The following is a 15,760-nucleotide window of genomic DNA, read 5'->3' on the forward strand; positions in this document are numbered from 1 at the left end:
TGAATATGACCATTTTGAGTTTCAAAATTTCTTCTAATATATGGATTGCAGAAAGTACTTACAATAGCTCTGAAACACGTGAAACAGCATGTACATCACAGTTACCCGTTTCTGTGATAAACACTCAGAGATCCTCGCCTCTACAGAACACTCCTCGCCTCTACTGTGATAAAGAGATCCTCGCCTCTACAGAACCTAGATGTCAGGGCTATTCTTACTTCTCTCATTGCTGTCTGACTGATCCCTATCCTTACAGTCCACTCTCACATCTAACCCTCGCCACTGGTGACTGTGGAGAGTCAGAACTCAAGAAGACACAAGAAAGAATGTAAATCAGTTGTTAAATGAAAATAATCCAACTTTTTAAGGGCATGATTCATTATTTAATATTTATAAATAAATGAGCATTTATTAAGCTGTTTTTAGTTTGTGGAAGTTTAAAAATATACATTAGGTACAGTGTAAATTCACTTATCTTCTTCATGATGACATGCCTTATTTAATGTATGTAATTTTGGTGTTAAAAAAATCTGGGGGAAAAAAATATATATATATTGACTGCAATAAGTTTCATGAAATTAAGAAAAGGCATTAAGCATCAACCTGACATTTAAATGCTAGGTAGCTATTAAAAAGGGTTTGGTTTGTCTCTGTCCAACAACTGAGCGTGAGGGTTGAGTCTTAAGACCCTGACTAAGTCCATTCTGGTCTCGCTCATCTCCAATTGAGAGAACCTTTTCTGTAAGCCCCGATCAACATTTGTTGAAGCTCCTGCATATTGTTCACTTTCATTTCTAAAAAAGATAATAATAAGAATGTGTTTTGATTATTGCCATACATAACAGATATTCATGTATCAGAAAGAATAGACAGTTTCTTGGGTCTAACCTTTCATTACACATTAATTACACTCACCTGACATTAGAGCAGATTCATCCATTTTGTTTGTCTCCTCTTCAGTCCATATTTTGTCTATCTTTAAATGGAAGAAAATAGTCTGACTGAAGTTATACAAACTAGATATGAAAACATGGTAAATGATTTCTTTAACATAAATAATACTTTAAATACATTTCATTCTACTGTATGAATTAAAATGTTCATTCTACTGTTTTTTAAACTGACTTTTCAGAAGAAGTTTATATGGTCTTAACACACTAAATGCTGGTTATGTGTGTCAAGTTTACCGTGTAAATGACCTGACATCCCTGACATATCTGGTAATATTTAGATCAGGCAGCATAAATACATTTCAGTCAATCCACTTTTGAAGGTGCAGTGTGGTCATTTTAAACGAGTTAACCTGTAGGCTTTCTTACCTCAAACAGCATTAGCTGAATAGACTGGCCTTGAGATGTTGGTGACTGACTCACAGGTTGGACTTCAGGTTTTATCCTCACTAAGAAGATGATATTTCAAGCGTGAATAGGTTTGTGTGAAATCTGTGCTCTTAGATACCCAAGTTATCCACTTAGATAACTACATAACACACTAATTAACTTAAAGGGGTCATATGATGTTGCTAAAATTGTGTATTTGGTGTAATGCAATGTGTTTATGCGGTTTAAGGTAAAAAAAAAGTATTGCGCCGCGTAAACATAAAACCATATCTGCATTTGAGATCGAAGAAACAACAAGTGCTACTCTACACTGCTCAAAACTCGCGTTTGAATCATCAGTGGCAAATCCTTTAAATATGAAAACGTACTTGCAGTCTGTGAGTCAGAATCTAGGCTGTCCTTGCAAAGTTGGAATTGCCCCACTTTATAGAAACACAGACGGCATTATAGGCTACTCTCCCAGGAAACAGTCCTCCATAAAATGCGCTGCACACACTCTAATATTTGGGTTGCACTGTTCTGGAACAGTGTTGTAAATACAAAATAACCACTAGATTTAGTTGTGTCCTCTTTTGGAAGACCAAACAAAGTAATTTCGCTTTCACAACGAAACACACAGCGTCTTTACGATATGGCGGCGGCGGCAGCAACAATACTACAGCGAGAATAAAAGTGAAACCTTCTTTCTTTGCGTGAACATTTGGGCGGCGTTATGCAAATCTTCCCACACAGTGACGTAGACATGTGGGGCGTGTTAGAACGAGGCGTTTTTTTATTTTATAAAGAATATTTCTTTGGGTTTGAGACTTTAGTCACAACGAAACACACAGCGTCTTTACGATATGGCGGCGGCGGCAGCAACAATACTACAGCGAGAATAAAAGTGAAACCTTCTTTCTTTGCGTGAACATTTGGGCGGCGTTATGCAAATCTTCCCACACAGTGACGTAGATATGTGGGGCATGTTAGAACGAGGCGTTTTTTTATTTTATAAAGAATATCTCTTTGGGTTTGAGACTTTAGTCTTTGCAACTTCAGGGAACTTATCTATTCACGAACAGCTTGTAACACTCCAAAGAGAAAGGACAACTTGAAATCGCATCATATGACCCATTTAAGATTTGGCTTCTACAAGTGCCATTACTATAAATTACTACAGCTTAAAATGCATCCCATCTTTATGGTGAAAAACATGGCTTCAGTTTATTGCATTCTGACAAAAGATTGTTGGGCTGATGTAGTATGGACTTGCAGAATACTCACCTCCTACTGTAATCTGTTTTGTTGTGTCTCTACTGATAACCTGACAATAGTAATCGCCAACATCTGAGACACTGAAGTTACTTAGATTTAAGGACACATTTCCTCTTTCCAGTACGTGAGTGGCGAGACTCGCTCTGTCTTTGTAGCTCCTCCCCTCAATCACGCATCCATTCTTGTAGATGCAAACACAGTCTGTCTCCTTAAACCATTTGATCTGCATGGCAATGGCACAGACTTCAGGAGACAAGTGACAAGGAACAATGATTTCAGACCCCAAAGAAATCTGTGCTTCTTGGGCTGTTTGAGGAATAACAAGCTGAAAATTATCTGTGAGGAAAAGAGAGAAAGATGGACTTACATGCATTAATACTTTCACCTTTACCTACACAAACAGTGGTAGAACAAAAATATTGGAATGAGTAAAACTGATGAAGTGTTAATGATTTTAAGAAAACTTACCAGAGACACTTTTGCTGTAATTCTAATTTATTGAAAAACACAGTGAAGAGATTTTAGACTTCTTCCAACATAACATCCAAACATTCATTTTACAGTGCTTCAAGAGTCACAAAATGAAGCCAGTTTTGAACATTTTAGGATGAATACTGGTGAATATTTAATTCATTTATGCTTCAGTTATTAAGCAATGAATGGTGTGAAAACTTAAACAATACAATATAAAACAACGGTGTCTGTATATGGACAGTATTAATGTGCACACATACCCCATGTTGTTTCTCATCTGAATCACTGTGATGTGAAGTGCGCCTTGATAATTCTAGAATGAATTATAAAAACATATAATGAAAAACAAGAACACTCACTCTTCACAAACAAGGTCCATACATGTAACAGTTCAATATATATATAAAAGTGCAAACTTAGCTTACAAAAGAATTTAATTTGCAAGGTAGAGAATTTAAGACGACTTACTGTTGGTTGGTTCTTGTGTCCTTTTATCCTAATTGAGATAAAGTGTTTGTACAATGTATTTACAACTGTATTTACAGTTGTACTACCTAAGTTTCATTGTTTTTATATGTTAGGGTTGCTATTACATTAAGCAAATTTGTAATTTAGCTATTTAGTATTTTAATGAGCAAGAAAGAAGATCTGCAGGAAGGGTGCTGATTATTGAAAGGCAGTTTGTCTTTTAATGTCTTACTTTCTAAATTGTTTTACCATATTCATTTCATAAGAGTAGTGTGATATTGTTCAAGGGATAATTTACCATGGATAATGTGAAGGTAAAAGTTATGCTCTCTTACCTCATTTCCTTCTGCAAATATTGGTGACTGACTCGTAGACTGGACACCAGGATTTATCCTCACTAAGAAAAACATTCCTCAAGTGTAAACAGGTTTGTATAGAAATTGTGTTCTTAGATAACTTAACTCTACGAGGCACGAATACAACACTACATGTTTGCATCCAAGAATTCAATGCCGTTTCCTTGTAGCATGCTGGAAAACATGCTCTAACTATTAGCCAGGTTTTCATAATGCAAAAGGTTTATGCATTCATATTTAAACATCAAAAATGTTCTAATAATCAAATCTCATCTGACGATTTTCAAAGAGCATTTGTTATTGTTTACCTTGCAAAATTCATACATGATTATTGGTTGTTTTTCTGTGCCTACATCTCTTACTTTTCATGTAGAATATTCAAACTCACTATTCTATATAGTCCCCGAATGCTTCATTTTTGACCAAGTATTAAAACGGGTTAATTTTAAAGAATAGATTAAGGTTGAAATATGACCATATGTGATTCAGAACAGTTTACTGATCACATACTGATGAGGATCTAACATGCCTCTAGATTTCGGTTTCAGTTCAGATTCAGTCTGACATTATTAACGAGCACTGAGCTGATGTAGAGGACTACTCACCTCTTACTGTTATCTTCTCTCTTCTGTCTTTACTGATGACCTGACAATGGTAATTTCCAATATCTGATGGCTTGAAGTTTTTTAGTCGTAAGGACACATTTCCTTCCCTAAGCTTGTGAGTGAACAGACTCGCTCTGTCCTTAAACAAACCCCCTTCTGTCACCTGCTTGTCCTTATACAGGCAAACACGGGCTCTATCATTAGACCAGATGATCTCCATGTCAACCGCGCTGATTTCAGGTGACAGGTAACACGGAATGATCAAATCAGACCCCAAAGAAACCTCTGGTTCTTCTGATGTACTGGGAACAAAAAGCTGAAAGTTCTCTGTGAGGAAAAGAGAAAAAAGATGGACTCACACTTGTACTTACACCCTCAAAAAGTAAAGTTCTGTTGTGGAACAAGAAAGATTTTTTTAACTTACTGTTCAAGACTTCCATCTTGGCATTCCAAATGAGGTGAAAGCAAATGCAAAACTTTAGTTATTTTATAATGTAATAGTAAAAAGTGTTTATTGAGTGATAAATCTTTTATTTATTTGCGGTTCATTTATTAATGAATCACACAGCGTATTCATGTGTGCACATACCCCATGCTGGCTCTTGTTTGGTTCATTGCGATATGAAGCTCGGCTCAAAAAATCTATAAAGCAGAAAAAAACTGAGCACACTTCTCAAATAAGATTCACACATCACACAGATTATGAGAGATGTGTGTAAATACATTTAAAACTCCATGTTCTTATGCATATATAGAGAGAGTAAAGTAATAACCCTAACCTAATGGCAATAGAGATACACAGTAATCTGCTTTTAAAGTAGACATTACTACCCACATATTTTCTATCTATAAAGAAATTATTTGGCATCATACAACGCAATCTTTAAACATATCACAAAATTCTTTTTAAAGATTAATGCACATCCATATGATAAAGTCAATGATTTTAAGGCAACTTACCTTTGCTTTTGGTTCCCTTGCTGTTATCCTAATTGAGATTACAACAAACGCAGTTTCATTTACTTTATTAGGTATTGTACATGTGTATATGTATGAATAGGCTAAGTGCACACATACCCCAGACTGCTTGTTTGGATGGCTTAGATCTGATTTGATGTACTGTGATAATTCTATAACAAAGAGAAAAAAGAACAATAAAAAAAATTTAAGGCAAGATCCACAAATTATATTTTCAAACTTTTATTGTGTTACATTAGTGATTTTTAACATAGGCCTTCAACTATTAATACAAATGATGATTTTAAATGTCAATTTTCTAAATGTGTAATGCAAATATTCATTTATACAGAGGCAATGATTTCCAGAACTTACTGTCATCCGTTTCTCCCTTGTAATCCTAAATGAGATAAACACATCTAAGATATGTCTTCTTTAGCCTGTTTGTCTAAACATAACATTCTCACACACTTGTTTACACTCAGTGCGAACAGTAATAGATACTACAGCATGCAGTAGAAAATAAAGAGAAGTCGAAACATGATCAACAAAAAAACAAAAAAAAAATTTAAGGCAAGATCCACAAATTATATTTTCAAACTTTTATTGTGTTACATTAGTGATTTTTAACATAGGCCTTCAACTACAAATGATGATTTTAAATGTCAATTTTCTAAATGTGTAATGCAAATAGTCATTTATACAGAGGCGATGATTTCCAGAACTTACTGTCATCCGTTTCTCCCTTGTAATCCTAAATGAGATAAACACATCTAAGATATGTCTTCTTTAGCCTGTTTGTCTAAACATAACATTCTCACACACTTGTTTACACTCAGTGCGAACAGTAATAGATACTACAGCATGCAGTAGAAAATAAAGAGAAGTCGAAACATGATCTGAAAATAGTCTTTGCCAAAAAGTCCACAAATAAATAAATAAAACGAAAGTACACGTCTTAAAGGGATAGTTCACCCAATAATGAAAATTTGATGTTTATCTTCTTTATTGGTTTACACACCTCACTCACCGGATGCTGTGCACGCGCTCAAGGCAGTTGGACATAGTGGCGGATTAGAGGTAAAAAAATTATAGAAATACTGTTCGGTTTCTCGCACAAACCGATCGTTTCGTGTCTTAGGACATCAATGTGTCGTCACGAGCCGCAGGGTTTAATTTGGATTTGTCTGTGCATGTTTTTTTTACTCTCATAGATTTTGTTACTATTGCCATGCATTATATGACTGACAGAATGCAACGGTTGGAGTTAAAAATCTTTGTTTGTGTTCTACTGAAGAAACAAAGTCACCTACATCTTGGATGCCCTGGAGCTAAGCAGATAAACATCACATTTTCATTTTTGGGTGAACTATCCCTTTAAGGATAATATCAATGTGGTCAACCATAAGCTAGTTGTCTATTACTATTTAAACGGCAGCTCCACCTGTTGGACAGACTACACCTCTTCTTTCTCTCCTAATGCCGGTTTAACATACTTAAGGTATTACATACCTAATCTTCAAGCAAAGATGAATGCAAAATCATACTGAATAACAATCCACAAATCTGACTTCTGATGAAGCCTAATATATCACACCATATTTGTTCGCTTTGGCCAGAGGAGAACTTTATAACTGTCAAATGTTGAACACTGTTATTGAACTGAATTGAATCAACATTGAACTGAATCAAGCTGAATAATGATTATTTTCATTTGAGTCATTTGCTGAATTGCACTAGAATTGAACTTATTCTTATTAAATTGAACTTATTGTTATTAAACTAAACGTAATCAACACTGTGCTGGCTGGAGCTGAATAATGGCATTATTGTCTTGTTAGTGCTGCTTTACAGCAGAATTTAAATTCGTCTCATATTTGTCTTAACTTAGGACATCAATGTGTCGTCACGAGCCGCAGGGTTTAATTTGGATTTGTCTGTGCATGTTTTTTTTACTCTCATAGATTTTGTTACTATTGCCATGCATTATATGACTGACAGAATGCAACGGTTGGAGTTAAAAATCTTTGTTTGTGTTCTACTGAAGAAACAAAGTCACCTACATCTTGGATGCCCTGGAGCTAAGCAGATAAACATCACATTTTCATTTTTGGGTGAACTATCCCTTTAAGGATAATATCAATGTGGTCAACCATAAGCTAGTTGTCTATTACTATTTAAACGGCAGCTCCACCTGTTGGACAGACTACACCTCTTCTTTCTCTCCTAATGCCGGTTTAACATACTTAAGGTATTACATACCTAATCTTCAAGCAAAGATGAATGCAAAATCATACTGAATAACAATCCACAAATCTGACTTCTGATGAAGCCTAATATATCACACCATATTTGTTCGCTTTGGCCAGAGGAGAACTTTATAACTGTCAAATGTTGAACACTGTTATTGAACTGAATTGAATCAACATTGAACTGAATCAAGCTGAATAATGATTATTTTCATTTGAGTCATTTGCTGAATTGCACTAGAATTGAACTTATTCTTATTAAATTGAACTTATTGTTATTAAACTAAACGTAATCAACACTGTGCTGGCTGGAGCTGAATAATGGCATTATTGTCTTGTTAGTGCTGCTTTACAGCAGAATTTAAATTCGTCTCATATTTGTCTTAAAGTTGGCATCACTGATTCCATTTAATGATGTGAGGCTGCTTTGAAACAGTCTCTGTTGTATAAAGTGCTATAAATAAAGGTGACTTGACATTCACACATACCTTATGCTGATCCTTCCCTGAAGCACTGTGATATGCAGAGTGGATTGATAATTCTTTAATGCAGAAAAAAATTTACCTTAACAAATAAGATCCACACCTCGCATAGATTATGGCAGGTGTATGACATAGCATAAAGTAGATTATGACAGAAATAGCAACAAGTTTTCTCTGTGCCTAAAAAATTGTCATACTGCAAAACCACAACAGAATGGCTTATTATACGTCTTTGCTCTTGAGCAATGAAGCATAAATGTTGGTGTTTAGAAAAATATTTCTCAGTAGTAACTTAATTCTAAAACAACTTACGGTATATTGCCTCTTTAATCTTGTAATCCTAATTGAGATGGGAAAAAATGTGAAAGGATGTCATGACATAACACTGACACACAACATAGATTGACTTTATTGTGATTCTAAAGTGGTCAAAGGTAACTAAATTATTAGTTATTTTTGTGAAAAAACATTTTGATGAAAAAGCCGGGAATATTTTGCAATACTGTAAAATTGTGTTCCATTATATTTGTTTAGCATTGTAATCTAAAATTCAAGAAAATTAAACAATATGCCTCAAGTTGATGCAAACGGATTGACATTACAAGTGTCAATCTAGTGATGACCTTTATTTAGACTGTAAAATAGATATTTGAAACCATAATGTGTTAATAATATTACTGTGCACACAAACCCCAAGCTGATTGTCTGAATCACCTTGATGCTCTGACAACACTAGAAAGCAGAAAAAATTATATCTTATATCTTAATAAAATCTGATTCAGACATTCACACACACATATACTGTGTATATGAACTCACATAATGTTTTTTGAAAGAAGTCTTCAAAAATACAGTAAGTAACAAATACAGTAAAAACAGTAATGTTACAAAATATTATTACAATTTAAAATACATTTTCTACTTTATTCTATTAATCTATTTTACTTTTTTCAAATTCTATTTTAAAATGTAATTCATTCCTGTGATTGCAAAGATGATTTTTTTAGCAGCCATTACTCCAGCCTTCAGTGTCACATGATCCTTCAGAAATCATTCTAATATGCTGTTCTTGTGCTCAAGAAACATTTCTTCTTATCAATATTTAAAAAAAATAATAATAATTATATTATATTCTTTGATGAATAGAAAGTTCAAAAGAACAACATTTATTTGGAATACAACTCTTTCATAACATAAATATCTTTACTGTCACTTTTGATCAATTTAACGCATCCTTTCTGAAGAAAAGTACAGTAAAAATCTCACTGACACTTCTGTCTCACTTCTGTTTGTGTTTATTTTATGAGAATGACAAAGAGTTTTAAGACAACTTACTGTTGCTTGTTTCTTCCATTTGGTAATTCTAATTGGGAAAAATAATTAATTTAAGTTTGTCTGGACAAACATAATATAACACAAGGATTTATTTACAGTGATTCCTCACAATGAAAGAGTCACAACACAAAACCTACAAAATTTCTTGCTACATTGACATTTACGTATTTAGCAGACAATGTTACGGTGACCGAGAAGTGCAAAACAAATGATAATTCTGAAAACAAAATAACAAATTACAAACACAAATGCAAGTCTAAAAAACTAAATAACAATTCAGAAAACACAACAACAATTCAGAAAACATTATAACAAGTCAGAAAACACAACGACAAATCAGACAAACCGGAAGAGGTAGGTATAGTTTGAGACAGCGCCGAGGGAGAGAGAAAAAAAGTTTGGCAAAAGGCGGTATCGAACCCTGGTCGATCGCGTCAAAAATTCAATGACACGTACTTATCCATCTGCGCCACTGGAGCTGATGTTTTACAGCCACTTTTAACTAAATGTAAATATGCACTCCGTACTTTTAATTCCATAGTAAGCGCAATTCATACCATACATTTAAACTGAGCTACTTTAATAACATCTCCAAACTTTCTACCACGACTCTGCTGTTCTTCAGCTGGTTCTTCCCTGTATACGTTGATTGACAGATGTCTCGTCCAGTCAGCGGTGAGTAATCCCAAACCAATGGCGCTGTCTCAAACTATACCTACCTCTTTTCCGGTTTGTCTGATTTGTCGTTGTGTTTTCTGACTTGTTATTTTGTTTTCGAATTTGTCATTGTGTTTTCTGACTTGTTATAATGCTTTCTGAATTGTTGTTGTGCTTTCTGAATTGTTATTTTGTTGTTTAGACTTGCATTTGCGTTTGTAATTTGTTATTTTGTTTTCAGAATTGTGATTTGTTTTGCACTTCTCTGTCACCGTACAATGTTCCTGTTGCAAGCCCAATTTTATAAAGAAAATGCTATTTCCACAACAATGGTCGATGTTTATGGGGTAAATTGACACTTTTTGATAGTTTTCCAAATATCTAGGTTATTTTATACGTATGCCTTATTTTTGTGTCATTAAATAAGTACGTTTGTTAATATTTTTCATTTATGACTTCTGAAACACCAACACCACAATCCAACAGTACATACATAAACAATTTTGATTAAGATCAGTTTTGCCAGTTTAGTCTTAGTTCCTCTGTGTCTTCAACCACATCATCTCAGTAAGCTTTTCATACCCACAGTTCCCAGAAAGCCTTGTTTTACATTTGCTAATTTTTCTTATGTTGAATTAATGTTGCTGGTATCCTGTTGTGGCTACTTGCAACTGTACTGTATTGTCTTCACCTAGGTCTTAATTAATGATTAATGTACACAGGTGTATGCCTCCTTTGGCAGGTTTTGTACTTGTAATTTGATTGAGCCTTATTTCCTGTTTCAAGACCAGTGGTACTAGTTTCATGTCCTATGAATCTAGCTTGTCGTTCTTTATTATTTAACTACATTTTGTATGTGCATGCCTCTATATTGACTTGTATATTGTATTATTCTGTGCAATTTGTAGTATGTTATTCTCAAAAAGAATGATAGGTGCTATCTTACCGCTGTAAAGAAGTGCTGGTCTTCGAAAATAGCAGAAACTGTATATGTCAACAAAGAAAAGTGTTAATTGGACTTAAGGCATGTTTACATTCAACCTAGTCTTACAACTGAGTGTACATCATGCTGGTGCAACCGGCCCATCCTGAGTGCAGTTATGAATTGCTTACCTTCTTCTGCTACATTTACTGTTATCTGCTGTGTTTCATTTCTACTGGTGACCCGGCACATGTAAACTCCCAGATCTGACTCTCTGAAGTCTGCCACTCTTAAGGACACATTCCCTTTCTTCAGGTCATTAATGAACAGACTCGCTCTGCCCTCATAGTCAACACCCTGTGTCATCTCTCTGTTCTTATAGGTGCAAATACAAGACATCTCGCCAAACCAAGTAATCTCCATGTCAACAGCACTGAGTGCAGGAGACAAGTGACATGACACAGTGAGAGTAGATCCCGAATTCATCTTAACTCTTTCGCCTCTTTCAGGAATAACAAGCTGAAAGTCATCTGTGAGGGGAAAAGAGACACGGAGAGATTGAAATAGCACCTGTACTGTGATTTTGTTTAAAAGGCGTATTCCTACAATTCAGTCTTTTAAGGACTTTTAATTATTTGTTGAGTTTTGTTGTTGAACTCTGGTTCCTCCATTTATAAAGGTATACAGTGGCCATCTCGTAAGTATAACAATGTTACTGCTAAAGTAGCAAACATTTCAAAATGTCAAATTCATGTAGTCAGACAACACATAAGGAGCTTACACATTAAACGCTAAAAAGCCTAGTAATATAAAATACAGAAATATACGAATATTCAGACACCAAAATATACTGAACTGCAGGAACAACCTACTGTAACTGTATGCAATACAACAACAACATAAAATATTTAAAGTTTTTTAAACAGCTAAACCAAATAATGAAAATAGTATTTGAAGAAAACTTACTGCCACTTCTCGCTGCCATGCTTCTTCTCTCAAACAGGAACAAAACACAATCAGTGAGAGAGAAGAATGATTTCAGTCTCACACAAACCGCTGGCTTAACTACACTGAAAAAAACAAGCCAACACATTTATGATTGGAGTTATCATACTGTACCTTTTTTCCACTACTCTATACACAGGACAAAGGAAGGAATATTAAAAAACACTTTTCTGATATCCCAAAATCTAATTGTTTGCAATAACACTAAACACTTTGAATTTCAGTCTCTCTAGTGAGATATGGGTGAAAACATGAAAACATTTCAGTCTTTATCTCTCTTCATATGAAAACATGTATGGAAATGAAAAAGTGATTTCCAAGTGGTTCTCAAAACAGTGTTATGTGTTATTTATGTTTACTTTAGATATGAGCTGTGTCGTTAGACCAGTGTTTCTCAACCCTGGTCCTGGGCGCCCCCCAGCACTGCACATTTTGTGTGTCTCCCTAATCAAACACACCTGATTCGACTCATTAGCTCATTAAAAGAAACTCCAGGACCTGAAATGGGTGTGTCAGAAAAGAGAGACATACAAAATGTGCAGTGTTGGGGGGGCGCTCAGGACCAGGGTTGAGAAACACTGCGTTAGACTATACGATACTGAATTTAATGAGGAACCTATGTTTTAACCATTGACGAAGGCCGTTCTGTTGGTATGCAGGTGTAGGCTTACATACAGCCCTGCACGGTGTCTTCCTGGATGTGGGGCCCTTGGACAAGAGCAGAACTGATAAACTGTATGGTTAATTCAGGCCTGATGACAGCTCCAGCTGCTGTGACCTTATGGAATAGCGAAGTTTCTAAATTGTAGATTGCATAATTTAGAATCTTAGGGGAAGCAGTATGTCATTTGGGTATTGTTTGCTAACTGTAAAATGAATACTGACTATGAAGACAGTTTAGGCTACTCATTTGACGTACAGCTTTATGTATAATATATAGGGAAGTAAGAATATTTGGACAATCTCAGAAAACATGTAATACAAAAATTCATTTTATAAAAAAGAATGTAGTTAACATTCCCTTTAGTCTTTCAACATGCAAATACAGATGGATGCTCAGATGTTTACATTACATAGAGAATTATAGGCCTATGTATAATTGTTTATACACTGTACCTGTTGGTTCTTATACACACCTGCTGCATATTGCACATTTTGTGTGTCTCCCTAATCAAACACACCTGATTCGACTCATTAGCTCATTAAAAGAAACTCCAGGACCTGAAATGGGTGTGTCAGAAAAGAGAGACATACAAAATGTGCAGTGTTGGGGGGGCGCTCAGGACCAGGGTTGAGAAACACTGCGTTAGACTATACGATACTGAATTTAATGAGGAACCTATGTTTTAACCATTGACGAAGGCCGTTCTGTTGGTATGCAGGTGTAGGCTTACATACAGCCCTGCACGGTGTCTTCCTGGATGTGGGGCCCTTGGACAAGAGCAGAACTGATAAACTGTATGGTTAATTCAGGCCTGATGACAGCTCCAGCTGCTGTGACCTTATGGAATAGCGAAGTTTCTAAATTGTAGATTGCATAATTTAGAATCTTAGGGGAAGCAGTATGTCATTTGGGTATTGTTTGCTAACTGTAAAATGAATACTGACTATGAAGACAGTTTAGGCTACTCATTTGACGTACAGCTTTATGTATAATATATAGGGAAGTAAGAATATTTGGACAATCTCAGAAAACATGTAATACAAAAATTCATTTTATAAAAAAGAATGTAGTTAACATTCCCTTTAGTCTTTCAACATGCAAATACAGATGGATGCTCAGATGTTTACATTACATAGAGAATTATAGGCCTATGTATAATTGTTTATACACTGTACCTGTTGGTTCTTATACACACCTGCTGCATATGTTCATGTGATCAGTTCATATATGCTTTACTGGATTTTGTGATCAGAATTCATTAAATATCAGAAACACAGAGGCTTTATTCAAGGATGTTTTGAAATAAGCTTTGCATACAGTAAGTAGTATTGAGTGGTAGGTTCGTGAACTGCAATAATTGATTTGCATTTTTATCATTTAGTCATTCGTGCTTGTGGTGACAATGTGGGGTAACCGAGTAGATTCAAAAAGCGAGAAATTTGCTTGTTACTTTAAGATCATCAGACACCTTTATGGAACATTTTCCTCAGATCTGAATTTATTCTGTACTACCGAATGTGTTTTTTGCAGTGTGTGATGCGATCCACATATTTCACTTAACAACTGAGAGGCAGTTTAAGCTAGAAAATCTTATTGGACATCCGTGAAGAACAATACAGGTTAGAAACACAATATCCACTGTTCTACTGCTAAACTCATCTATATAGACTGTTTCTCTGTGTGTCTGACAACAGAATCTTGCTGTGGAAATAAGGTCAGTGTGTTGGCAGTGACGTGAGTGATTCTGTGTAGTCAGATTCTCAATTAATGTTTTTCTGCCCTTTTAGGAGAGGAAAATGGCAAAAGCAAACAAAAGTAAGTTCTAAAATAATTCTGTGGTATATTTGTTTTTTTTTTACAAACAATGAAACAAAAGACTTGAACTAGTTTAGGAGAGAAATTGACAAATGTATTTTGTTTGCAAGAGCTACATTTAAAAAAAAAAAACATCTTGTAAATCTACTGTATCAAACATTTTTATTTCCAGTATAACAGCTAGATGCCACTCACTAAATTAAAAATGCAACATGAGGAACTCAAAGTATACCAGTTTTAAATGTCTATGGTTGAATGCTGTTTCACATAGGCCTACTAGTTATATAAAGTGTATACTGTGCAGTTTCAGTATCTCATATCAAACATATCCAAACATTATGCATTTTAAACATGGCAGGTTTGAAATATTATGACTGCATACTTGTCCCTCTTTTCCCTGACAGATGATTTTAAACTTTCAACTGACTAAACTAGAGCTGAATGGGGCTCTGACATCACTGTGCCATGCCACCTGTCACCTGAAATCAGTGCTGTTGACATGGAGATCAAGTGGCTTAAACAGACAGACTGTGTGTGTCTCTATAAGAACAGACAGATGTTTGAGGGGAGGGGCTACAAGGGCAGACTGAGTTTGTTCACTGAGGAACTGGACGGAGGAAATGTGTCCTTACAACTGCGAGACTTCAGACGGTCAGATGTAGGAGTTTATCTGTGTCAGGTCACCAGTACGGACAGAACAGAGGAGATAACAATAAGAGTAGTATGTGAGTATTTTATCATTTCATTCTGTACTGTATTATCTCAGCACACTCCTTTTTTAACAATCTGTGAAAACATCTCAATTCATAACTAAAATTATTAAATGTTTTGGACATTTTTCATTGTCATGTTAACTAATTTAGTTTAACTAATATTAATAAATGGAAGCTTGTTGTAAAGTGTTACAGGGTGGCTTTTGGAACAGAGACACACTAAAAGGAGCACTAGTTGGAGCAGGAGCAGCAGGAGCAGCAGGAGCAACAGGTGCAGAAGTGGCAGGAGCAGCAGCAGTAATAGGAGCAGCAGGAGCAACAGGAGCAGAAGTAGCAGGAGCAGCAGCAGTAATAGGAGCAGCAGTAGCAGGAGCAGCAGCAGTAATAGTAGCAGCAGGAGCAGCAGGAGTAACAGTAGCAGGAGCAGCAGGAGCAGCAGCAGTAATAGGAGCAGCAGCAGTAAT

General features: G+C 35.4%; 1 protein-coding gene and 1 long non-coding RNA gene across 5 annotated transcripts in view; one reads left to right on the forward strand and one right to left on the reverse strand.

The window, feature by feature from the left end:
- Positions 1 to 437: 437 nt before the first annotated feature.
- Positions 438 to 15,760, reverse strand: part of LOC107597264 (butyrophilin-like protein 2) — a 20,002-nt gene continuing 4,679 nt past the window's right edge. Inside the window, exons 2-22 of one of the 4 annotated variants that reach the window (XM_016288259.1) lie at positions 12,066 to 12,093; positions 11,291 to 11,629; positions 11,124 to 11,161; positions 9,521 to 9,548; positions 8,877 to 8,917; positions 8,498 to 8,525; positions 8,192 to 8,244; positions 6,184 to 6,208; positions 5,575 to 5,627; positions 5,458 to 5,485; positions 5,087 to 5,139; positions 4,922 to 4,937; positions 4,498 to 4,824; positions 3,872 to 3,933; positions 3,537 to 3,564; positions 3,329 to 3,381; positions 3,063 to 3,084; positions 2,604 to 2,930; positions 1,320 to 1,399; positions 916 to 976; positions 438 to 794 (exon numbers count right to left, since the gene is read on the reverse strand). In XM_016288259.1, coding sequence (XP_016143745.1) covers positions 715 to 794; positions 916 to 976; positions 1,320 to 1,399; positions 2,604 to 2,930; positions 3,063 to 3,084; positions 3,329 to 3,381; positions 3,537 to 3,564; positions 3,872 to 3,933; positions 4,498 to 4,824; positions 4,922 to 4,937; positions 5,087 to 5,139; positions 5,458 to 5,485; positions 5,575 to 5,627; positions 6,184 to 6,208; positions 8,192 to 8,244; positions 8,498 to 8,525; positions 8,877 to 8,917; positions 9,521 to 9,548; positions 11,124 to 11,161; positions 11,291 to 11,629; positions 12,066 to 12,084 — 1,761 coding nt within the window. In that variant the 5' untranslated portion in view covers positions 12,085 to 12,093 and the 3' untranslated portion in view covers positions 438 to 714. Of the gene's footprint in view, positions 795 to 915; positions 977 to 1,319; positions 1,400 to 2,603; positions 2,931 to 3,062; positions 3,085 to 3,328; positions 3,382 to 3,536; positions 3,565 to 3,871; positions 3,934 to 4,497; positions 4,825 to 4,921; positions 4,938 to 5,086; positions 5,140 to 5,457; positions 5,486 to 5,574; positions 5,628 to 6,183; positions 6,209 to 8,191; positions 8,245 to 8,497; positions 8,526 to 8,876; positions 8,918 to 9,520; positions 9,549 to 11,123; positions 11,162 to 11,290; positions 11,630 to 12,065; positions 12,204 to 15,760 lie in introns of those variants that run through there. The other 3 variants (XM_016288255.1, XM_016288256.1, XM_016288258.1) reach the window with 3 other exon arrangements.
- LOC107597265 (uncharacterized) lies at positions 14,312 to 15,082 on the forward strand. Its single transcript, XR_001610446.1, has 3 exons — positions 14,312 to 14,387; positions 14,556 to 14,583; positions 14,988 to 15,082. It is a non-coding gene; the product is annotated as an uncharacterized lncRNA (long non-coding RNA).

The sequence above is a fragment of the Sinocyclocheilus grahami genome, unplaced genomic scaffold (assembly GCF_001515645.1).
Source record: "Sinocyclocheilus grahami isolate Dianchi unplaced genomic scaffold, SAMN03320097.WGS_v1.1 scaffold230.1, whole genome shotgun sequence".
Lineage (NCBI taxonomy): Eukaryota > Metazoa > Chordata > Actinopteri > Cypriniformes > Cyprinidae > Sinocyclocheilus > Sinocyclocheilus grahami.